The 26,013-nt window shown below is 44.6% G+C and overlaps 1 protein-coding gene across 1 annotated transcript; it reads right to left on the bottom strand.

The window, feature by feature from the left end:
• Positions 1–1,831: 1,831 nt before the first annotated feature.
• Positions 1,832–24,212, bottom strand: tprn (taperin). The gene is made up of 5 exons (XM_061078860.1): positions 22,560–24,212; positions 22,104–22,448; positions 5,209–5,398; positions 3,112–3,236; positions 1,832–2,406 (listed from the first exon to the last, which is right to left on the bottom strand). Exons 1-5 carry the CDS (start codon positions 24,210–24,212, stop codon positions 2,344–2,346), a joined length of 2,376 nt encoding a protein of 791 aa, XP_060934843.1. The 3' UTR covers positions 1,832–2,343.
• Between the last annotated feature and the right edge of the window lie 1,801 nt (positions 24,213–26,013).

Below are 26,013 nucleotides of genomic sequence, written 5' to 3'. Positions count from 1 at the left end.
ACGAGATGCAAATAGTGGCTGTTGTTTTGGGAACAGAACTCGTCAGCTCTGGTTCTGTTAGTGCACATTCCCCGGCGCCCTCATTCCCGCGAATCAAAGCTCCAAGCAAGACAGTGCAGAGACACTTAAAACATCCACGACTCCAAACAGCTCATTTCCTAAATTCATCGGGACAAAGACATATTCTCATCTCCTAACAGCAAAAATCCCAAAAAACGTCATAATTATGAAAACAAGGTGGAAACTGTACAACAATACTGGCCGTAGGGGTGAAGAACGAGTGTGAGGCTGTCACAGCAACACTTAAATCAGTTGGCATTATGAGTTTCGTTTTTAAAAAATCATCTGGAAACTTGGAGCATTCTTGTACTGGATATAAAAAAAAATCTGAATTAAAAAAAAAATCATCACATCCTTTCAAACACACACACACAAACACACATTCGCTCGCACAAACATCATGAATGATCGTTATCATCATTTCCTTCATTACTTCAAGGGAGCGGCGTCTTTCTCTGTGGAATGTTAAAGTACATGAGGTCCGACTGGAAGAAAAGAAATAAAAAATAAAGATAAGAAAGATCCAGTGGGCCTGTTTGGACCCGTCCGGTTTTTTTCAATACCAGCAAAGTTTTCTTTACAAAAAAAGTTTTGTTTTTGTACATGAACAGGTCTCAGACATGCAAACTTCAACTTGAAGCAGGAATAAATACACAAGAAGCCAAAAGTAAAGTGTCAGGACGTCTGACAGCTTTTCATACACGTGACCACAGACTGTATTTAAAGATGGCCGACATCACCGATCCCCTCAAGTGAAGCCAAAGCATCTCCAGCGCCCCCCGGTGGCTGGCTACAGTAAAGGTTATAAAACTCTCTCGTGTTAATGGGTGAGATATGGACTGAACTAAATTGTTCTCATTGTATGTAGTTCTTATTACACGTCGTGATTGACAGCTGAGGCCGTCTCGTGATTGGTCAAGCTCGTGCATCAGCGGGACCTCGATACAGCACCTCCACCCCCCCGAGCGCTGCTGCACCAATCACAGAGCTGGTCGGCTAACGTCTGATGATGATTTAACCTCTGGGGGCAAAGGACAATATCTAGGGGCTTCCGGTGTAGACGCCAGAGATCCGGACACAGACTCTTGCTCCAAATCACCGGCACAAAATGGCGGCGCTGGGATAAGTTGGCTTAGTGTCTGGATCGTGGCAGGAGGCGGAGCCAGCCATCTTTAGATACAGTCTCTGAACGTGACACAGAGAACTTTGAAAGAGAGGATATACAGAAACATTCTACAGTATGTTGCTTTGTTTTGTCACCAGCGTTACGGACGTACAGACATTTATTGGCCAAAGGTCACTTCTTCAAGCATGTGATCGGGGCTCAGAGTTGCTACTGGTCGACAGAAATCTCCCCCGGGTGCATATGTTTCCTCCCCCGTCACCACAAGGAGGAAGCGTGTTGAAGTTTTGCTCGCTGTTTGACTCGTCTACCAAAACGTCCGGCAGCTCCAGTCCAGCATAGTCTGCTGCGAAATGTACAAAACTAAAAGGCATAGAGAAGCTTTACAGTAAGAGAACCCGTGGAGGTGTCGGTCGGAACCAAAACATGCAGGTACAAAAAACAAAGAGAGACATTAAAACTACATTTGTGGCACCCTTTAACCTTTTTTTGTTCTTGACTGTTCGAGACTGCTATCCAGCTGCTGTATGAAAGCCAACTTGTCCTCCGGGACCTACACTTCTGGAGAATGACATGTTTCCATGCTAACACTGAGCTCGCCGTCGCCGTGGCGATACCTACACACGGGCACTGGCGGCTTCCTGTTCGTTTAAAGGGGTTTCGGTCCCTTTGCCCATTAACGTCTCCCAGAAGAAAACCCTGTGGCGAGCGTTGAAGGTGTGATGCAGACGAGGAAGCAGGAGAGATGTGACGCCAGTGGGCGGAGTCTGGAGACAGGTTCTGTCTCCATGTGATTCTGAGGACGAAGAATGAGGGGGATGGGGGGGCGACAGATCAACTGTCCAGGGTCGAGGGTTGAAAGACAGTCCAGCTGCTTTTGTCAAAAAAGAAGGTGGAGCTCAGACACCAGCCACCTGGCGAAACGCTGTCCTGCGCCGATACGCAGTCGAACCCGTGGCGTGTGGCGTGTGGCGGTACCGTGGCAGGAAGTCAGCAAAAAAGAGGTTTCCTTTCTGATCAGGACGATGTGCTTAGAGATGACGTGGAGCTGGAGGCGGGCCGGGCCCAGATGTGACTTCCTCTGCGTCTCCCGCTGCTGTCGGGTCCCACCAACCAGTGTGATGCTGTGAAGCTACGGAGCAGCCGATTGGTCCGTGTGGTCAGAAGTACAGAGCGGGCTCGCTGCTGTAGTCAGAGAGGGAGGAGCTATCCGCTGGCGTGAGCTGAGGAGCAGAAACACAACATCCAGTAAGATTCTAAATCCACGTCCGTCTCAGGAAACTACACAGGAAGTGAACTCTTACACCTGAATGTGTGATTTCACTGATCTGCCACTGACTTGTACTATTTACTATATACTGCTATTATATTGGTATAATTACTATACTATATATACTGTACTATTTTTATATACTGTCTAACAATAACATTACCATCATATCATCAGTACTATTACCATCATCTTGCCACTGCACCTTATCTACCTATTTTATTTTATTTTATCTTGTGCTTCTGTTCTTTATTCTTTCTACCTCAATATTTTTATTGTATTCTATTGTATTGTATTTTATTGTATTCAAATATACCGGCTGCTATGACAACTTAATTTCCCTTCGGGGATGAATAAAGTACTCTATTTATCTATCTATCTATCTATCTATCTATCTATCTATCTATCTATCTATCTATCTATCTATCTATCTATCTATCTATCTATCTATCTATCTATCTATCTATCTATCTATCTATCTTGTATGAAAAGACTCGTTATCATATTCTGATTGTAATGAGCAAACACAGTAATATTTCTATTTATTATGTAGATGCATATTATTCCTCTACTTATCTAGTATATAAAGTTATGTAGGATCAGAAGACGATATTGTGTTCTCTCTCTCTCTCTCTCTCTCTCTCTCTTTTTCTCTCACCATAACTTCCTCTGTCATCAGCGTCTGAGAGGAAGTGGCGTCCTCCTGGTAAACGCCGTCGTCGTGCTTGTGCTCCTGCCAGGCGCTGAAGTCCACCGAGTGCTTGGGGATGTAGCTGGAAAGATCTGAAACAACATATAGACAAATAACACACATGTTTAAAATTCTTTATCCATCTCTTTTCCTTACATAAATGAGCAACTTACAAAAGACAGTCCTCATATTAACGATTTACACGATACTGATTGTTTAGATTTTTTTTTAAACGAGCTGATGAGGTGAAACCATGAGTCCACAATTTTTCTCTGGTGCAGTTCAGAGTTTGTCCAGCAGGGGTCTCGCTCATCACACCAGTCTACTGGGCCCCACTTGCACCAAAGAGGGAAGTGATGCTGATTTTATAAGGAAGCAAAGACCTGATCGGTATAAATAATATTTTTCTCTTGTTCAAGTTGATTATTTCTATTCAATTCCTCATTTTTAAGCAAATGGATATTTTGATTTGCGTAAACCTGCTAAAAAATGAAGGCAGATGAAAACACAGCTTCCTCGACGGAGGTCAAACTCAACTCTGTGATTCATCTCTGTGTTAAAAGGTTCACAGGGTTCATGATGTTCAAGGAATCAGTCCGTAAAGAGATTAGAAAATAAAATAACGCAATCGGACGAGCAGCTCTCCTCCAGTTTGCATCTCGTCAAGAAGAACCAGCCTGAGAATACACCGGGAAACCAGTCACACCGAGATGGATCCAAAGCAGCTCGGGTTGCATCGCTAATCTGTTCATGTGGTCGTCAGTGGCTCCATCAGCGGAAAGTGCTGAAGCTCCACTTTCACTTCCCTCCTTCCCTCCAAGAACATTTCAGTCTGCAGACAACTGAAGACTTGTGGGATGTAAATTCTATTTCATCTTTATCTGTCCAGCGAAGAATCGACAGTATATTCAATAATCGCTGTTTTCTGATCTGCGTTGAAACTTTAGTTCCTGTTATTTAATTTCCTCTCTGCATAAATGTGTCCTTTTGTTTTATTCTCTCGCTTCTAATTTAATTTCCTCGTCATGTGTTTTGTATTTATAGACGTCCCGTGTTCCTAGAAATCACCGTCTGAACTCCATGTTCAAATTTTGTGTTACAATAACACACATAACATAACAGTATATTGCATATTCCACATCCACATTTCTCTCCTGCTTTGCATTTTACTTTTTATATCTTGTAAATATCTGTTTTGCATTTTACTCTTTATTTAACTTTTGATGTCTTGTATATATTTTTGTTTTTGAGTATATACAGTTATTTCTTTCTTATGTGAAGTACGTATTGTGTTTTTATGCTTTATGTTAAATGTATACACCTATTTACCAAAGAAAATTCCATGTAGGTGTAAACCTACTTGGCAATAAATCCTTTCTGGTTCTGATTCTGATTCTGATGTTTGCACAAATGCTATTTTATGACACCAGTTGTATTTATTTCCATTTTCTCGGGATACAAGTTGGATTTTTTAAGCTACATGTTGCTTCAGAGAAATAGTGAACGAGTCCTAAATGTAACGATTTATATCCTGGGGACCATGAATATTAATAGGGACAATGAACAGTGAACTATTCCTTTAAGTTCAGGAGACTTTGTAAATTAATTTCATCTTCCTTGATCTGTGTTGAAACTTTAGTTCCTGTTATTTAATCTCCTCTCTGCATAAATGTGTCCTTTTGTTTTATTCTCCCGCTGCTAATTTCATTTCCTCGTCATGTGTTTTGTATTTATGGATGTTCCTAAAGATCACCGTCTGAACTCCATGTTTGCACAAATGCTATTTTATGACACCAGTTGTATTTATTTCCATTTTCTCGGGATACAAGTTGGATTTTTGAGCTCAATGTTGCTTCAGAGAAATAGTGAACGAGTCCTAACAGTAACGGTTTATGTCCTTGGGACCATGAATATTTATAGGGACAATAAACTATTCCTTTAAGTTCAGGAGACTTTGTCCTGGACCGTTGTGTTGAACAAGCAGATTTAGATTTTCATTAGCAATGATCTGGATTCTGGTTCTCTGTGGCCTGGACAGACACGCCCACATGTTGGTCATCTCACCGTTGCTGTTGTTGGAGTGCGTGGGCGAGTTGGTGAAGCTGGGCCGGGGGATGTGGATGCGTCCCACCATGCTCGGCTGCTCGTCCGCTAGCGTCTCGTCCTCGTCCTCGTCCCCACTGTCCCACGCTGTGTTCTCTGATGGATACTCGTACGTGCTCTGGAGACTCGACTCGTTGAACGAGATCTTGAGCTGAAAGAGACAAAGGACAAAAATAAAGGGTCATTAAATCATCTATTATCAAATTTGGGCTTGGGCAAATATGTTTATTTCCCGGTGGATATAACAACAAGTTCTCAGCCTTCAAATCCCAAAACTGAAAGGACATTTTGTGTTAAATCTTTACGTTAAATGACACAAATTGTGAGCCTTGAAAGTAAATCAAATCTACAGCTTCTTGTCTTCATGTTTTGAGATTTGCTGTCACTGTGATAAAAATACAGAATCCCTCTTTTTCAATTCATAATTATAAAAGAATGAATGAAAAACTGAGACGCACAAATTTCCATTTATTGTCTGTGTTGTCCAGTTCTTTGTTCAGGAGCCAGTTTCCTATGAAAACAGCCCCCCCACCGTTTGTTTGCTGAAATTTTTAAAAAGTCCAAACTTTGCAGCGATCACATTTCACAGAATCTTACATCTTGTTCCAGAATCAGAGATTTGAACAAAACCCTGACTTGCCTCTGCTTCCGCTGAAACCAGGAGCCATGACACATTAACAGGTTATTACTTCCTTATTGCTGTGATTACACCTCCAGGTCTGAGCCTCATCACGTGGCTCGGCTCTGAGCTCGCGCCGCTGTAGCTCAACATGAAACAAGCAGCTCATAACTTATTCATCCCAGCTCTTTAATGGGGATTCTTGAGCCGGCTGCTGTTTGTTCAGAGCTTCCAGCGGCTGCGTCTCCTCTGCTGTGTGTGTGATCTCTAAGTGGGACAGGTGGCGTCCTTGCAGGAGCTCGCACTCTGTGACTGATCGTCTCGGGGGGGTCTCACGGTTTGGCGTCGCTTCAGTGGTCTGAGAACATGGATCCGTGGGGTGAGACGGGCCGTTGCTCGGTGGTCGAAGCTGTCGGGGAACACACTGACCGACGGGTTCTCTCCCTTCAGAAGGAAGCGACGGCTCCTCTGAGGAGTTCCTGCTGAGCTACTTCCTGTCTCAACATCTGTAGGATTCAAATACTTCTGTAAACTTCACGTCCAATTAACCACAAGGCGACTGTTGACTGCTGTCCACGTATTACAAGTAGAACTGACCGATTACCTATTAGGATGAATATTAATTGTAACTAACTAATATTATGAATAAGAGAGCGTTATTTACTCTAGGCGTTTGATTTGATTGACTGGAATTTATTTTATTTATTTGTATTTGTATAATTGTGTCTTTATTTACTTCCATTTATTCTTATATTTTTATATATGTTTTTTTTATTATTATTTTATTTAATCTTATTTAAGTTATTTAATTTCTGCCTTTTTTCTTTACCCTGAGTGTTTGATTGTGGGTTGGGGGTGTTCATAAATGTTTGTATGTTTTTAAATGTTTGAATGTATGTTTCTTATATGTAAAACTAAATAAATATATTGTTAAACAAAAGAACTGACCGATTTACCACTGAGCCAATACAAATCTGAGGATATGAGCTTTTCACAGACATGTTGTTATCTGCGTTTGTGTTTGCTGGTATGAAAACTTTGATCTCAGTTACATCTCTTTGTCAAGTGTTTGATAAAAACTTCTTTGGCATCATGTAGTCCCAATGGTCCGGCTGTGGTCTTGTACAGTTTTTTTAGTAATTGCTGTAAACTTTGACTTTTCCATCAGCACGTCTCTGTATTGTTTTATTTTGTAGGACGGCCTGCAGTTCTCTGTCTGCACCCACAAACCTTACAGGATGTTTTAAGATGAGAGAAAGACCATGAATGATTCATAATGACTTACTATGGATGCAGGCCACACATGTCTCCATGTACACACACGCACACACACACTCACACACACTCCAACACAAACCCAGGTCTGTCCCTGCCGTCAGCTGACTGCTCTTAACCTACTGGACCTGGCTCCATCATCTCTGAAGGCCGGGATCTAAATCTGTTCTAAGCTCCATCACAAGGCTTCAGGACAGAAAGTCTCTCCTCCGACCTCGAGACCCTGCAGAGTTCACTCCTAACGTCCACTCCAATATGAAATATTAATGCTTATTCCATCACCTTCATGACTTCTCTGGGACCCATCACGGTGATGTGGGACAGGTTGAAAATGAAACCATCTTTGAGTTTAGAGACAATAACCATGGAGCCATAGATTCAGAACGACCACCATCTATACACTTCTCCACCACCAGTCGTTCATGTCCGGGGGGGGTGTGACGGTCACAGGGTTCACAGTCTATTTCCTGTGGACCCTTGTCCTTAATCTCTAGACGCTCGTCTGGAATCTAGACCCCCCCCCCAACCCCCATGTAAAGATCCTGCTGGTTTTTAACCTCTTAACTGCAAACCCAACGCTCTAGTTCTACCTCTGCAAAGCGTCATCTTTAATATCCAAGCTTGCATGCAGAACTGGAATCGTTAGAACCAAATCCTGAATCTATAGATCTGTTATTCAGAGTTTGTCGACTTTCCTTAATCTAACAACCTTCGTTTGGAATCTTTAATGTACAGACTGTGTGAAATATAAACAGTCCTGGAGCTAAACCTCATCATCCTGGGTTGATTGGACTTTTTCATTTATCTATAGGCCGTCATTTGGAATCTAGACCCTCTTCTTCAATCTTTGAACTCTCTTTATGGATTAACATGCAGAACTGGAATCGTTAGACCCAAATCCTGAATCTATAGATCTGTATTCAGAGTTTGTCGACTTTCCTTAATCTAACAACCTTCGTTTGGAATCTTTAATGTACAGACTGTGTGAAATATATACAATGATTGGACTTTTTCATTTATCTATCGGCCCTCTTCTGGAATCTAGACCCTCTTCCTCAATCTTTGATCTCTCTTTATGGCTTAACGTACAGAACTGGAATTGTTAGACCTTCATCTTAAATCTGTAGAACGTTTTTACAAATACGGTGTTGATCTATCATCCTGAAGCTAAACATCATTGTTCTGGGTCTTAAGGTCTTTGCCCTTAATCTGTAGACCACCATTTTATATCTATAGATTCTGCATATTAATCCTTAACCCTAGACTGTCTTTTTGTCATCTATGAGGCCTGTTCATAGTTTATAAACCTTAGTTCTAATTAGATCATGAGTCACAACCTGTAAAGATGCTTCTTCAACCCATAGACCCTCATCTAGAGAATCTTGTGCTTAATCTGTAAACTAATTTTGAATCAACTGATCTAAAAACTTGTCTTTGTTCAGTTGAGTCCTGACCTGAATTTATACATCTATAATAGACCTTTGTTTGTTCGATCTATAGATCATTAGTCTCGTTATAGACTCTCGTCCTTAATCTGTCTGTGAACCTGTGAACTCATCAGTGAGTCACTACTCAACCATTCACTCACCTGATGTTCAGGTTGAGCACCTCAATGTTTCCATCTCATGTTTTTATTTCTCGCCGAGACGTTGAGCACAAACTGTATAAATTAAAGATTTACTAACTATTCAAAGACGAGGGTAACTGAGAGCCCCGAGCTTTTAATAACGACCAAACTGAACGTGATAACAATTCTGTTTCAACCCTGACTGATCTCTCTTCTCAGCCTCTGGGTTTTAAATAAAACATCAGAGTCTTTCTTTCCACTTTCTTCAGCCACAACATCCCAATCCACAACACAATTCAAATGTTGTGCACAGACACAAGCTCTGACGCCGTGTTAGCATCTTTAAAAAACGAGTCCTCTGTCCCAGACATCCACTATTTTTAGAGCCAAACCTCCTTTTTTTAAGTCCCTGTGTTGAATCTTACACCACAGACAGTGTTTCCTTGCTAAACTGGCTTCCTGTCTCGGAGGAAGTCTCTGGAAGCCAAATGCGGGTCTATCAATAAATCAGGTTCGCCAAGAGGCTCGCTTCCCCTTTCACTGTCTTTCACTTTTCTTTCTCTCTCTCTGTCTGCTCTGCTCACACGAGACTCTCTTCAGACGAGACGCCTCAGTCGTTAAACTTTCTCTGACTTCCTGTCCCGACTGTTTAGCTGCAGCATTGATCCGGTTTAGAGACGATCGACGAAGACAGAAGAAGAGAGAGATGGGGGGTTAACACAACTGTTATCTTTACACCCTGTGTGCAGTGTGTCTCTGTCAGCCTGCCGGCGCTGCTCGTGTTGTGGGTCTTCTTCGTCTACGCGAGATTAAAAAAGGCTGCTTGTCTGTCCTCGGGCTGTGGGACGGCCGACAGGGTCCCGGCTCCGGCCTGCTGTCTCCTCACTCAGCACAGGCTGTTCAGACACAGTGTGGTGGCATTGACCGACTAATTATTTTGGGTTTGCTTTGTGTTCATCAAAGACTGACTGTGTACTGCAGTGTGTGTGTGTGTGTGTGTGTGTGTGTGTGTGTGTGTGTGTGTGTGTGTGTAAGAAGCTGTTGCTTTGCGTGAGCTCGGGTTAGAATTAAATGATAAATAAATCTCTACCATGCGACTTGTTTTGAAAACAGCACAGGAGAAGAAATCACATTGTTTTTAGCAGCTTATTCTTAAAACTGGTGATTTAATGCAGCCATTCTTTAAAGGTGATGATCTGTGATTTGTGTATATTGTTATTAAAGGAAGTTCAGGAAACCCTGTGTGTGTGTGTGTGATAAGATAAGAAGAGCTTTGGAAAGTTTTAAAAATCTTGCATCAAAAGTGTCATTTCTTTCCTGGCATATATCACAGGTTACTTATTGACTTGGGTCAAAAAATGTAATATAGTGTGTAATTATAAACAAGATTTAGAGAGGCTAAGAATCTTGTTGGGATTGGTGCATAATAAAAAATGGTGATATGCAAATATTGATCTCTGTGGAAACTGTGGATGTTTAGCCTCTTTACTTCTTTACTTTCTGTGGTTGTCTGAGCTTCTCTGACCCGACCACACTGACGCATCAGATGCAGAAACGTCTTCCACAAGTTCCTCACTCATGCTTTTCTTCAGCTGTGTGTTTTATTTTGTTGTTCGCATGTTCACAAATGGACATGGGGGGGGAGAGAAATGAGTGAGAGAGAGAGAGAAAGAAAAAAGTCGGCAGATGAGACGATTATGTCGACATGAATGTGCCTCGGCCAATTGGCTGTGCCAGGAATTTTTCCGAGGCCACCCGGCATGTCCTGTCCTCGTTTGGAGACAGGTAGTTTATACTGAATGGACACACACACACACACACACACTCACATACTCACACACTCAAAGATACACACAAGCTTACATGACGTTCACAAGACTTCTTTAAAAAGTTAAAAAATAAGTTTTTGTATTTATCTCAGTTTCACCATATGTGTAGAAAAGGCACCTGATGCCCCTGGTGTATTAAATCAGAACCATAATCAGAATGTATTCATTGCCAAGTACCTGTAATTTGCTTTGGTTGAAGGTGCATACAATGAACATCAAACATAGTTCTCTGTAAATACACGCCACACAATGAGGGATGTTACAGATTCCCTGGTGGACCACAGGTGAACAGTGGCCTGCAGGAGTCTGACCATGTGCCTGATTAGAGCTAATCTCTTGCCAGGTAGATAATATTAGAACAGCACCACAACGCACGGGCTGAGGAGCTGAGCTGCTGAACAGAGGGATCATAAAGCCTGCGTACGTGTACTTAAACAAAGCATGTTGTGTACATCCACCCTGGTGTGACCCAGAGGATCTCACACAGGGTAATGAAGGATGCTCTAAAGATCAGATGGAGAAAATGTTCAGGTCACATTTCAAAAGAACGCTCTGTCTTTTGTCTACTTTTATTCGAAACATTCATAGAAACCGAACAACAGCGGTAAAGACCTGGATTTATAGTTCCATCTACACCAACCAGCCCAGAGATATAGATATCAGTTCCATAAATGTGCTGCATTGTTTTCGTCAAATCCCTAAATTATTCGCAGGGAAATTGATGAAAATGTAAAAAAGAAAAAAAGGCCAATATTTGATGAAATCCCCAAGAACGTGATCAAATATTCTTGGATCTGCGTCTTTGTCTCGATCCTTTTTTGGGGTCACGTCCCATCTTTCCACTAAATTGTGTGGAAATCCATTTAATAGTTTTGGTAGAATCCTGCTGACAAACCAACATGGACAGAGGGTGAAAACCTAACGTCAGTGACGGAGGTAATAAAATGTGTTCTCTTCACAGATACTGTATCGGACGAATTAATTTAATATTTACGGCCATGATTAGATAGGACCGGATTCTCCGATTATCAACTATAAACACGCCTCTCCTGTTTTATATAAGTTCTACCCGACCTAATTATTTAGAGACTCTCATGTGGGTTTCACTTGTCACTGGTCACGTACGGTCCACAGTCCGAAGTGGAATCAGTTCAGTGATGAGTGGGAACTCTTCAAGTGATACAACCAGTAATGAGCCAGTATCCCAACATGGATGAAACAGAGAAACGGCTTCACACGTGTTGGTGGTTGGGACTCTGGGCTGGTGGCACGGGCCAAATAGGAAAATGTGTGTTTACCCTTCGATGTCTCAAGATTGTGTGAGTCACGGCTGCAATTGTGTGCTCGCCATACCTGCGTGTGTGTGTGTGTTTAAGTCTCCCTGTGTTTTTATTATCAGATTAATCAGACATGAATGAGAGAGAGAGACACAGTTCACAAACTTCTTAGTGACAACGACTCTTTAAATATCTACCTAAGATCAGAGGAGCCGTTTTAATATTCTCTGAACATTTCTGTTGATAAGAGCAAACCTGGCACAGACGGAAATAGCCGAGCGCTCTGTGTATGAAGGGTGAGACCAACAGGGTGGAGATCAAAACCTGCAATCAGCAATCTCCTCCTGACACACGCTGACGCTGTGGGAGAGTTCAGGGCGTTCAACACATGAAAGTTCACCTGGTACCAAAGTGTGAATGGTCTCGGGCGTGTCTGGAGGACAACAACCAGGACAAAGGACGGCTCAGGATCCCGAGCGCTGGATCAGGATTATTTCTATGCAGACGATGGGTGTGTCTCAGTGTCCATAGTGGGCCACAGTCACATGGGTTTCAGGAAGTGGTACGGTTATTGTGTCAGTGAACTTGGGGTCAAAGATGAGTCTATGGTTCAAACGTCACAAAGCAAACACAATGGAGACTGTGCTCATTTGAAGATGTTGCAACAAGAAACTCAGGAGGAAGTTGGCAGCATTGGTGTATTTCCAAAGTTTGACAAAGTGTCAAAGGGGACGCTGCACCTTCTCCTGCGTGACGTTCTGACGCACATTGAACTTTCAGAAATCTAAAATCACTCAGTCACCGCTGGGTTTGAAAGAGGGACTGAAGTCAAAGATAAAGGAGAGGAACCACCTTAACGTGGTCACTGGTCTCCATTGTGGTTTCTTTGTGTTCCATTGTGTTCGAATGTGACTCAAAATCAGAAAAGCAAACTTCTCACCTGGCATGTGAAATGAGTCAATCTACTTTTTGAGTGGGTTTAAGTTTTAAATCAGGGGTGGGGAAAGTCCTGAGGAAAAACCCATGAATTCTGGAGCGGAACCAGGTCGTTTTCTTTTAATATGGCGAGTTGGGGTGTTAGCTTTAGCATTTACTCTCTGAGGTGCCCTCGAAATAAGTGACCGTGACTTCATACTAAGCCTCATGAACACATACGACTCCTCCTTTAAACTTCAGAGATGTTTAGTCTCCACCCACAGATTTAAGTTTGCTTATTAAAAAACATGTTTACCAGGAAAACGCATTCAAACGTGTTTAATAAGATAACGTTTACATTTCACGCTGCTCTTTTCTTGTCGGGATAAAACTGCTCCTTGTAACAACTGCACATCCTCCAGTAAGAATCCACAATATCAACCCTGACATCACATAGTGTGTGTGTGTGTGTGTGTGTGTGTGTGTGTGAGGGAGACAGAGGAGTGTGTTGCTTATCCTGGAGTCGTAATGACAGGATAGAATGGCCGTGGCTCGTGTTGCCCTGGCGACAGGCGCCATGGATATGTGACGGAGGGAAACGGGAGAGTCGAGGCAAAAAGAAACCAACATGGCAGATATAAATTGTGTAAATACAGGAATTATTGATTTACATGAAGACGGACTCTTTGCATAAAATTTACAATAAATTGAATAACGCAAAAGTTCCCACACAGCGTCCGGTACACAACAGTGATCTGTGTGTTTGTCAAAGCCGAGGTTGGACTTGTATATGTGTATTAAAAAGTCAAGTGACCACTTCCTGCTTCTTTCACTCGGATCTCGTGCTTCTTTTTATAAACTTTCATCTCTATAACATCCTCGGCTCTTAGTCCTCCTCTCGCACATGCACTCTTAAGATACACACACACTGAATTAAACATGACCATGATAGTGGGGCTCTGCCGGCTGAATTCTAATTACCTTGCCGGGTTTGCACGTGCGCCTGAAGGGCTGTGTGTGGGAAACCTGTGTTTTCACATGTGGGCGTTAATGCCTGGTTGTGTGTGAGAAAGGGCGCTCGAGTCCGCGACCTGTAGCCACACAGCCGCCGCAAGAAATAACAAGCTTCTACAAAAGGAAACCAGGTTTGCACGGCCTGTCGATCATGGAAACAGCACAGATCACAACCTGTGCACCACAGAGAGATTGTGATGCTCTTAACGTTGCTCGTGGGATTCTGAAGAAAGATCTAGCGAAGTGAAATAGACCAAACCAGAAGAGTTATCGCCCAAGTTTCGAGTTCCACTCACTTCTATGTAGCGTTAATCCTCTTTAACCTCATTGTTTCAGTTCTGTGATCCACAACTTTACTGATTTGATTCAGCTTCAGTCCAGCACCAAGAAACAGCCGGTGGACACAGAGGAGTATTCTTCTTCTCCTTCAGCAACTGGTGGAGACCAAAACCAGAGCTGAAAGAGAAGCTACTTGGCCAAGATGTTGGATTCAGTTTATCTACAGGGCAGTAGGGGTTGGAATTGGCATAAATGTGACGATTCAATAGTATTGCGATACTGCAAGTATTGCGATTCGATTCTGCGATATATTGCGATTCATGTCCCCCATATTATTTAAAGGCATTACACAAAATGAGGAAAATATTACTGCTCAACTCACTTCAAATGTCACATTTAATTCTGTGAACAACATTGTCTTCTACACATTAACTGAAGTGCACAAACTAAGAAAGGGTAGTGCAAAAACTTTGTCCTTGAACATTCAGGACACAGGACCTTTGTAATTAAGTAACATAGAGTAACATAAACCTGAGAATAATCATATAAATAAGAGCAACCTAGAGCTTCAATCAAATTGAGAAAAATAAACAAATGAGTCCAGTCCAGTTGGCTGCAAGGTCATGACCCAAAATGTTAAATTCATTTGGGAATATTGGCATTTTTGTTCAGAAAAAGGAGTTGGTCAACCTGCTCAGATGTTAAAGTTCCTCTGGGCCGTTACTATATCTCCTGCAGTGGAGAACATCCTTTCCACATACACACTAGGTATCTTTTAAACTCTGAAACTCTCCTCGTCATGCTTTGCCAGCCAGGGGCTGTTACATATAAATATTGTAAATAAAGTATTAAAAAAAAAAAAAATTGCAATACTTTGTGCTACAGTATCGATAGTATCGCGGGCGCAAAATATCGCGATACTGAACAGAATCGATTTTTTCCCCCACCACTACAGGGCAGGTCTGAGTATTTTATTATAAAAACACAAAGTACTACAACAACGAGCTTCACGAACTTGGACAAAAATCAATAAATATCTTTAAAGTATAACAAAGCAACAAACTAAAATGTAAAAGTCATCTAACAGTTTTTCTTGGTTCGTAGGAAGTAAGTATCACAACTTCCAATACTTTGTCCTGTTGCTTCAGCTCAGCCTCAATAAAGGAAAAACAAAGCTTTCAGGATAGTTTGGAAAACTATATATTAAAAAGGAAAAAGGCGAGTGGTGGATTTCAGGAAGTGTGCAGCAGGAGCGATGGGGAATGTCTGCGGGAGGTAAATAATTAAACACAATGGACTTTCACACCTGACGTCCACGCACACAATGTAAATGTAGGAGTGTGCCCTTTCATTGGCCTTCCTGTGTTACTCAGCCTTTAAGCATTGAGGTTTGGGTATTTTTAAACCTGCTGTATGCATGACATTGAACCACAGGTAGAAAAAGTAACTGTGGCTTTTCTAAACACGCTGAAGGAAACAGCTTCACTTTCCTGCACAGAGACGGAGGAGTTTGCTCAGTGCTATAAAAACACCGGTTTGCTCCGACTGTTGCGGAGGAAGAGAAGTCATATGAACGTGTAATTTAGCTAAGAAGCTCTTTTAACATTTTTTACACCTATTATTTTATAATAATGTAATTTGGTTGATTTAATCCGCACAAAATTAAAACGTTTAAAACCAATGCCCTTTCGTTTTGTAGCATTCTTATCCACATCCATTGGACTGTTTTGATGATTCCATCCATATTGAATCATAATTGATACCTGAACAAGGCCAATAACTGATAAGCTCCCTTAAAAACAACTGATTATGAGCATTATAAGATCAGACTGTACTTTGGCTCACTCTCCGACACACCAGGGAAAATCCCTGCAAAGTGTGTCCATGTCCTTATGATGCATTTACATGGTCAACGGTCAATATTCATAATTTCATTATTGTGATTTCATTACAGCTATTTTTCCCTACACACCCCCACAAACCTGTCAGAGGTGTTCAGGTAACTATTCAATCAACAGGATTGGTCTTTATGGAACAAGTCTATAGTGTTTCACAGCATGAGAACCCCGGTTCTGGTGGATCTGGATCTGGATCTGAACGTGTGACGCCACCAGGTCTGACTGCTGATGTTGCAGAAAAGACAAAAGTCATAAAACATTTCCTCGTTCATTTCCTTGTTCCTTGTCATAAAGCAGAATAATAATCTTCTCCTCCACAGACGTTCGGCCACTAAAGATAAAGATTCACCTGATCCTCCTGACCCACCGTGTTATTGCATCACAGGCCATTCCCAAGTCACCTCTAATCCCACAATGCCTTGCAAGGCACTTTGATTGTGTCCCAATAAAATGGCAAAAGCACAAACCACTGCCAGAACACAACAACACAACTTGCCACTGCAAATCTTGGTTCTTTCTTGGCCCCATTTTCAATTTTTGCATAATGCTTCTAAAAGACAAACAAAAGCACTGCTGCCCTCAGTGGATCTTTACTGTTTTCTATGTTTGGTTGAGTTTGTGTTTGATTAACTTCCACTTGGAGTGACAAAAACTAAACGTTTCCACTCTTTCCACTTTTCTGCTTGACCACCAAGTTGAGGTTTTCTAACCAACTCAGTTCAAAGAGAAGCTGTGGAGTCACTGGTGCTGGAGGCAGAACATAGGAAAAGCTCAGCATCTCACTGGTTTGTGTTTATATTTGAGTCTTAAACACAGATACAGTTTGACTGACTCTTCCACAGTTTGTCTGATCTGCACCGAACAGGTCAACAGTTCATTTAATCACAGGATTTTTGTTCATTTAAGATTAATATAAACTAAATACAATATCAAACCCAAGGCCAACTACCAGTAGAATAAATGTCCCTTGTCTGAATAATCATCCCTTTCAGTGACAAACACACGTCCTCTGTACTTCACCTCATCATTATCTTGACAGATGCATCATTATTACACATAAATGTTCTGCAGCAATTTAAAAAACGACTCTGCTCAAATACACAGAAACTATGAACTCTGGGAAAAGGCGGGGTGCACCATGACATCTCTTCCTCTCTCTCTCCCCCTGGATGTTACACTCACACATGGATCTGTCGCCCTTTTGCCATAATAACCAGTCAGAGGGAGCGGAGACTTCAAAAACAAGCCACTCCGCCCCCCCCATGTCTCGCTGCCAGCTGCACCTCTCCTCGACAAAGAGCGGCTGCGTCCACCACAAGGGTGAAATGAATAAATAAATAAATAAATAAATAAATCAGACAATACTGCCAGAGCTAAGTCAAGAGATCCCGATCCAATCAAAGAGCAGATTGAAACAGAGTCAGTCCGAGTCTGTGTGGATCTCACTGGGAAGCCGGAGTCGCTTTTTATGCAAATTCCGTGTGTGATGCGGTACAAGAAGCTGCACTTGACCTACATAGCTCTTCCACAGTTCCTACCCCAATACAGCGGAGGAGATCAGAGGAAGCTGGAAGCCAGGGGACAGGCCTTATTAACCAGCAGCACCGCACAGGAGTAAAGCCGTGCACTGTGGGTGGAGGAGAGAAAACACACAAAGCAGAGTGGTGCTTGTGCAGCGATACGGACGAGTGTACGGGAAGGAAATGTGCTGGATGTGGTTTTCACACAGGTCTGGAGTGGGTTGAGAAATCACGGAGAGAGGGTATATTGAGGAAAAATGCATTTGGAAAAAGAGCTGATGATCTGCGTTGGTTCTCAAGGTCCTGACGTGCATTCGGAACATTCTCTTCCAGCCAAGTTGCTCATAAAAAATTGGTTTTGGTTTTGCTGGGAAGAGAAAAGAGCGCTGAAAAAAACTCGATCCTAGACCAGAACCCTGAGCCGAGGCCGTTCTCGGAGTCTGCTCTCACACAGAAGCGGCACGGAGCAAAAATTCCACACAAATTATACAGGCCAGGCCAAAGCCTCCATGCTTTTGTAATTGCTTGCACAGCCCTGCCCAGAACAGAAAGGGGCCTCGGTGATGACGACCAAGAAGAGCAGACAGACAACAAAAGGAGAAAGTGTTTGGTTCGGGAGCATCAAGGACAGAATGAGATGTGTGTTCCTGTCTCATGGCCACGCTCACGGCTAATCTACATGCATGTGTGCACACGGTAACACATGCACACCCGCAACCAAGTCTGCAGCCTGAATATTGGTCTTTGTAAAGTCAGGATGTGCACACAAGCATCGCACACAACTTTATCTTGAAATCCAGTTCCATCGAGAAGATGCAACACAATGGTGCAGGGATTAAAACATCCTGGCATAACAATGTATTTAATGTGAACATCCAATTTAAATGTGAAACTTTATTTTTGGACAATATATTGTTTGAAACATGGAACATAAAAGACAAAAAAATGCTTGGTATACTGTTGGCAGCTAGTAAGAAATGTGTCACGAGGAAATGGTTCAAAGTGGCCCCTCCCACCATTGATGAATGGATTGAAATTGTGTACGAGATTTATGTTATGGAAAAGATCTCTTTTTCCCTCAAGGTCGAGAAAGACATTTTTTATAAGACCTGGACCAAATGGACTGAGTATGTAAAACCAGGTAGATCTGATTTTATTTGAATATACTTGTGTTTTGTGTGATCCTCCCTTTTTTGATGTGATGTGCGCTCCCCGGTTGTGTTCTTTTTACCTCTGTTATTGTTCCTACATGGAGTAGTTTAGGTCCATAAAACAAAACCCCAGAAAGGCAGTATGAACAAAATCACCCAAACTTACTACATCCATCCTTTCTTATGTCCTTGACAGACTAAAGCTGTATTAAATGTATGTGATGGAAATGTGCCTTTCTAAATAAAAAGAGAATTTATAAAAAAACAAAAACCTACTGGCAACCTCCTTTACTCAGCACATTTTGGGATAATGTGGTTATGGAAAATACCACAGATTCTGCCCCAAAACCAAATCTGTACTTTATACATACCCCTAGTTTGCAAAATGTAAATAATGGGATATCATTCTCTATTTCCATTCCGCTGCCAATGAGTTAAATGCTGTAAATCTAGTTGGCTGCAGAGTTTCTCCACTTGATAGAATCAGGAGTTGGCCGAGGTTCCTGCCCACGGTTGTAAGAGGTTGTGAGATTTACTTGGGGAGCCAGAGGATTACAGCGGACCGGGGTCAAGGGAACGGGACCGAGCGCCAGAAGCAGGAGCAATTCACAGCAGCACCTTTGCCAAGCAAGTGTCACATATCTGATTATGATCCCCGAGATCACCGTGATGGCCAAAACACGCTTAGCCATCAGTCAATCCTCCGAAAGTCCCTGGACCGAGGAGCTGCCAAAGGGCTCAACACATCCAGCATGGAAGGGTTGAAGCAGTGTTGTTGTTGTTGGTTTGTTTGTTTGCAGCTTTACACACATACAACTGGACGGAGAATCACAAGACTTGGTGGAAAGATGCAGAGTGGGTCAGGGAAGAAGACATTAAACTTTGGTCTGGATCCAGGGGAACATCCAGGAATCTCTTTTCACTCTCTTTAAAATTGCATGATGGGATATTTCTGGTGATTTTAAATGTAGTTTCATAGGGGATGTTGGGTCCTGAGTGCCATTCTAGTTACAACTCCACCAACTGTCCAACAGTCTCCTGATGAAACCATCTAAATCTGCACTCATGGACACCAGTCCTCTAAACAGGCCTGATTTCACAAATTATATCTGAAGAAAATTGGTAAAAAGTCAAAAAACAACTTGTTTTACAAAAAAAGCAATCGCCCCAATTTTTAAAGGGTTCTTTCCTGACCCCGGTTGCATCCTATCACCAAGTTTAAGGGGAATCCACTTAGTAGTTTTTGCATAATAAGATTGACAATCATCAAAACAACCAGCCAACAAGCAAAGAAGTGAAACCTCCTTGGCGACAGCAGAGGTCGAGTTGTTGTTCCAGACGACTTCCACGCTCCACACCCTGAACATGGAAACCAGCTCCATAAAACATGTTACGTAAAGTGAAAATTAAAATCACTGGCTCTCTCTTCGTCAGCAACTTAAACAGCAACATGTTGAAAATCCAGATCCAGAGCAGCGCCGGCCTGCAGCACTCGCACAATTAATTACAGACATTCTCTGATATCTAATTAATCACCAATAGAGATGAAACAGGAGCAATTTAAGGAAAGGCCTTAAGCAAGCGAGCAGCAGATACCTGATTATGATTGCAGGATAACTGCGATGCCCAAACACACACTTTGTTATCATTTAATTATGATTAAGGACCCGGCCTGAGGAAAACCTCAGCTCCGTACAAAAACACAGACGGGATAAAAAAGTGTGAGAGGTCAGAGCCGGGCCTGAATCCCCGAGACAAATCCTGAGAATTGAGATTGCTCGGTCAACAGGCTCGGAGGAGACACCTAACCCAATAATGTGCTCTGCAGCAAATAACATGCTTTTGTGGAGACGACAATCTACGGGAAGGAAAACTGAAGTGGCTGTGCGAACAATTTTCAATCCACTTAGGCATCGAACCCCCGAGAGCAGGTCAAGAGACGGGGAGATCTGATGCTGACACTCACACATGAAAAGTGGATTAACCATAAGGTGGATGGATACGCTGCCTGAAAAGCAAAGGGAGGGAGATGAAATGAAAAACATAAACAGATCCTTTTCCTGTCGGACGCCCGGCGACTAAATTTAGATCAGAGGAAACTGTAATGATTCCTCAGGGACGAGTTGGCACGTGTTGTGCATGAGACCGTCAGGAAACAACAATACTACTAGTTCTCTGAAGGATAAGGGCTGCCAATAACTATTATTTTCACTATTGATCAGTCTCTTGAAGCCAGATTGGTATTTAAAATGACAGAAAATATTGAAAAGGACCCATCACACACACATTGTTTTGTCTGGAAACCCAAAGATATTCAGCTGAGAGAGAAAAATCAGTAAATCCTCACAACCTGAGAAGCAATAAACAATCTCTTTTTTGCTTAATTGATTAATTTATCCTGGACCGAGGAGCTGCCAACACATCCAGCAAGGAAGCAGTGTTGTTGTTGGTCTGTTTGTTTGCAGTATAACACAAATACAACTGGACGGAGAATCAAAAGACTTGGGGGGAAAGATGCAGAGTGGGTCAGGGAAGAAGACATTAAACTTCTGGTCTGGATCCAGGGGAACATCCAGGAATCTTTTTTCACTTCGTTAAAATTGCATGATGGGATATTTTTGTTGATTTTAAAAGTAGTTTCATAAAGGGATGTTGGGTCCCAATTTACGACTCCCTATGTCCTGCAGCATGAACAGGTTCTCTGAAGGATAACGGATGCCAATAAATATTATTTTCACTATTGATCAGTCTCTTGAAGCCAGATTGGTATTTTAAATGACAGAAAATATTGAAAAGGACCCATCACACACACATTGTTTTGTCTGGAAACCCAAAGATATTCAGCTGAGAGAGAAAAATCAGTAAATCCTCACAACCTGAGAAGCAATAAACAATCTCTTTTTTGCTTAATTGATTAATTTATCCTGGACCCAGGAGCTGCCAACACATCCAGCCAGGAAGGGTAGAAGCAGTGTTGTTGTTGGTCTGTTTGTTTGCAGTATAACACAAATACAACTGGACGGAGAATCACAAGACTTGGGGGGAAAGATGCAGAGTGGGTCAGGGAAGAAGACATTAAACTTCTGGTCTGGATCCAGGGGAACATCCAGGAATCTCTTTTCACTTCGTTAAAATTGCATGATGGGATATTTTTGTTGATTTTAAAAGTAGTTTCATAAGGGATGTTGGGTCCCAATTTACGACTTCCTATGTCCTGCAGCATGAACAGGTTCTCTGAAGGATAACGGATGCCAATAAATATTATTTTCACTATTGATCAGTCTCTTGACACCCGATTGATCAGCTGGTATTTAAAATGACAGGAAATATTGAAAAAGGCCCATCACACACACATTGTTTTGTCTGGAAAACCCAAAGAAAATCAGTAAATCCTCACAATTGAGAAGCAGAAACGATCTCTTTTTGCCTCATAGTGACTTAATTGATTAATTGATCCTGAAAACATTTTGACCAATCGGAGAGCAGCATGTCAATTCAGTTCTTCTTCTCACCTTCTTGCCCGTGGAGCTGGTCTTGGAGAGGCAGGACCTGGCCAGAGCCTGGTACCCGCCGATGACCTCGATCTCCTCCACCGCCGGGTACCGCTTCTTCAGCAGGGAGCCCAGGTGGGCGTAGGGGGCCTGTGGGGGGGTGGAGCCCGGCGGACCCTCGGCTGAGGCCTCCTGGGGGGGCTCGGGCGAGCCGGGCTGGGCCTGGGAGTCCGCCCGGTGTTTAGGCACCACGGTGAAGGTGTTGCCCTTCCTCCTCTGCACCGTGGGGCTGGGCTCGGGGGGGCGCTGCGACGGCTCCACCTCGATGTCGTCGATGTTCGTGACCGGCAGCTGATCCACGAGAGGCTGTTCCGGAGGAGCCGGGGAGGGGGCGGCGGAATGGGGAAGAGCCGGGGGGAGAGGGTCCGAGGGGACGGGGGACGAGGCGGGTGGGGTGAAAGGGGGGGAGGATGGGGCGGGAGGAGAGGAGGGAGCTGGGGAGGGAGATACAGGTTCTGAGGGTGGAGGAGACGCAGGACTTGTGGCAGCAGCAGGAGGTGGTTCCGGCCTGGAGGAGCCGTCTACCACCTCCTTCTCCTCCTTCCTGTTCGGGGGGGTCACACTGGGTGTCATGGCGATGGAGGTTGGCACGGCTGGCACCTCGGCCATCCTGCGAGAGGGTGAAGACCTCACCGGGCCCGGGGGGGTCACCGGGCTGCTGGCTGCGGCCGAGGCAGCGGGCCGGCGCTTGGGGATCACCGTGAAGGAGTTGCGTGACTGCAGCCGCAGGTTGGCCAGCGCCCGGGCCTGGGCGTCGCCGTCCGGGATCCGGGCGAGGTCCGGCTTCGGGGAGGGCCGGATCTCGAAGTCCGGCGTGGATCGAGCCGCCTTGGAGGAGACGGAGGGGCTCGAGGGGGTCTCGGCACGGGCACGGCGGGTCTCCGGAGAGCATGGCACCTTGGGTTGGGGCGACGCCTCCGCGGCCTCCCAGTCTCGCTCTCTGGTGACCTTTGCTGACCCCCGGTCCGGCTCATCCCTGGAGGCCGCGACGCCGCCACGACCCCCGGTGTCCTCGAAGCGCTGGCGGAAGGAGGACACGGACTGGGGGGACGCGGGGGGCTGTGGCTTTGGTTTGGGGGTGCAGGGCGAGGACGGGTGGCTGCCGGGCCTCGGCGCCAGGTCCGGCTGCGGCTTGGCCCAGAGTCTGGGCCCCCGGCCGCTGTCCAGCTCCAGCAGGTTCTCCGTGCTGCGGGACTTCTTCTGCAGCTTCCCGTAGTTGCTGTCGAACTTCTGCAGCATCCGGCTCACCCGGCCCGGGCCCTCCCCGGAGTCAGGGTACAGCGGGGTCAAGAGGTCAGGCCGGCCCAGGGTGCTCAGGTTCTCCTCGCTCCGGCTCAGCGTGGTGTCGTAGATCACCACCTCCTTGGCTCGGATCTCCGTCACCGCGCTCCCTCTCTGGTCCAGGAGGTCGTTCAGGGAGCTGTAGCTGCTCACCCCGTTCTGCTGCCACTTGGACCCGGGCTTCAGGGCCCCGGCTTCCGGGAAGTAGTCCGGGTCCGACTCGATGATGATGATGTTGTCGGCGCGGATGGTCCGGATGCCGGGCACGCTGCCGTACAGCTCCAGGATGTGCTGCACCGGCCGGGCGGAGGAGTCCCGGTCCTGCCGCCTCCGCCGCTCCTTCTCCAGCTTGATGAAGGGGTTCTCCTCCAGGGGGCCCAGGCTCTCCTGCAGCACCAGGCTCTCCTCCTCCTCCTCCTCCCGGGGCCTCGGCGGCTCCTCCCGGGGCTCTTTGTTGTTGGAGGCGAAGTGCTGGCTGGCGGTGGTGATGGTGTAGTTCCGCCCGGACCCGCCGCTCGGTCCCCCGTCTCTCTGGGCTCCGTCGCCCGCCGACCCCTCTCCGTTGACCCGCTGCGGCCCCGCTCCTCCAGACCCGCCGCCGGGGCTCGGCTCCGGGGCTCCGGCTCCTCCAGACCCGCCGCCGGGGCTCGTCTCCCCGGCTCCGGCTCCTCCAGACCCGCCGCCCTTCGCCTTCCTCCTCTCCAGGATCTCTCGCTTCCAGGCCGGCATCCTCGGGCTCTCCTGCCCGGCCTCTTGGCGGAGGACGCGGACGTCTCCTCCGCCGGACATGGCGGTCGGTTGCTGGGGCAGGACTGGGGGAGGACTCCGGGGCTCCGAGGCGCTGTGGCCGCGGCTGTGGAACCAGAATCCGGCTGTGACTGTACCTGCAGCGCCGCTACCGCACACTCATCCCCGCCGTGTCTCTCCTCTGCCTCCGCTGCCTCTGTCCGCACGGCCCCTGAACGCGGCTCCGCCTCTCCGCTGCAGCACGACCGGCCCGGGTCGTCCCACCGCGCTCCCTGATTGGTCGCTGTGTCTCATGTCCACGCCCCTTTTCTCTGTGCCACTCCCGTTTCTATTGTTGACTGGGAGGAGGACGGCCCGTCAATCAAAAGTGCTGCGTTCAAGTACAATCCGCCAATTTCAAATTATTTATATTTACCTTTTAACACATGATTAAATGTAGATTCTCGTCAGTATTGTTCGCTCTCATTCTGAATAATCAAACTGTTCATTGTGAGAGGTTTAAATGGTTTTATTACTGTTATAAGTAGCAAGAATAGTCATTTATTTATATTTTCAAATTCATTCTTTTCCTTTCAAACTCACATCAACATAACAAACCTGTTTTGGCCAAGATTTGGCCAAGATTTGGCCCAGATTTGGCCCAGATTTGGCCCAGATTTGGCCCACATCCAACCCAAATCCGATCCACATACTGCGTAGAATGTTAAGCCACATTAATACCTCATGTCTGCCAAAAGGTGCAGTTTACCACATTAGCCACTTTAGGTTCACATCCAGATTGCACCTTGCCAGGAGGACCAACACATGTTTGCCCAAAATGAACCCCATATTTGTATTAGGGGATATTTAGGCCACATTTGTTATATTACAAGAGGATATTTGGGCCACATTTGCTATATTACAAGAGCCCACTTTATCCTCATGTTGATTTTGTCTGGCCAGATGTGCCCTATCTCTTCCTGACCCACATCCAGGGAGACTGCAACCCTACAATGTGTTTGGTTGGCAGGTGATGGGCCTCAGTGCCGGGTGGTGGCTCACCGCTTGGCCACGGCTCACTCAGCATTTGTCGGTGAAGCCACCTGCTGCTAATCCTGCTGCTGCAAAACACATGAGCTGAGGAGGAGCCTGCTGCACATGAATCAGCACTTAGAGGGCTATTCTTGGGTACTACAGGAGATTACAGCTCCTCATTAAACATTTATCACCACGCCATAATTAAGAACTGCTCTGGCTGAGGAGTGCAGAGGAGGAGAAATACACAAATGCACAAATAAAAACAGTCAAAGGTGCATGGTTTCATTTTTTAACCAGACTCGAGAGACGGATATTTAAGCATAATCTGTGTTTTGGGAGCTTCTGGAGGATACAAGGGTCCATCAGGATATTTCTGGGATTAAAAGGGAATAGGTTTAAATGTCATAGAGTATTTTTACTCTGCTAATAATATTTAAACGCTTATTATATTTATTGATGCATTGTATTTCAAAATAAAACTGTTCTAGGTCCAAGGTTAACACAGGATTTTTGCTAGATAGAAGACGGTATAATTCTGAAGCTGTTAAGTGACAGGAAACAAAAACACCAGTATATTCCTTTATATTGTTTCTCATTCCCATGAAAGACGCCAGCAGCGCCTCCTTGTGGCAGAAGCTGCAGCAACAGACACTGTGAGAATAGTAATTAGACAACAGTGATAAAATGTTGATGATTTATTTACATGTATATATACAGTCGGACAACATCGATGCCTTAACATAAATAAAAGATATGGTGACTTCATTCCAAAAGAAGAATCTACATATACATAATACACAGAATTTCACAACCAGAAATATCTTAA

Source organism: Limanda limanda, chromosome 1 (assembly GCF_963576545.1).
Source record: "Limanda limanda chromosome 1, fLimLim1.1, whole genome shotgun sequence".
In the NCBI taxonomy this organism is placed as follows: Eukaryota; Metazoa; Chordata; class Actinopteri; order Pleuronectiformes; family Pleuronectidae; genus Limanda; species Limanda limanda.
This window is presented reverse-complemented; position numbering and strand designations above follow the sequence as displayed.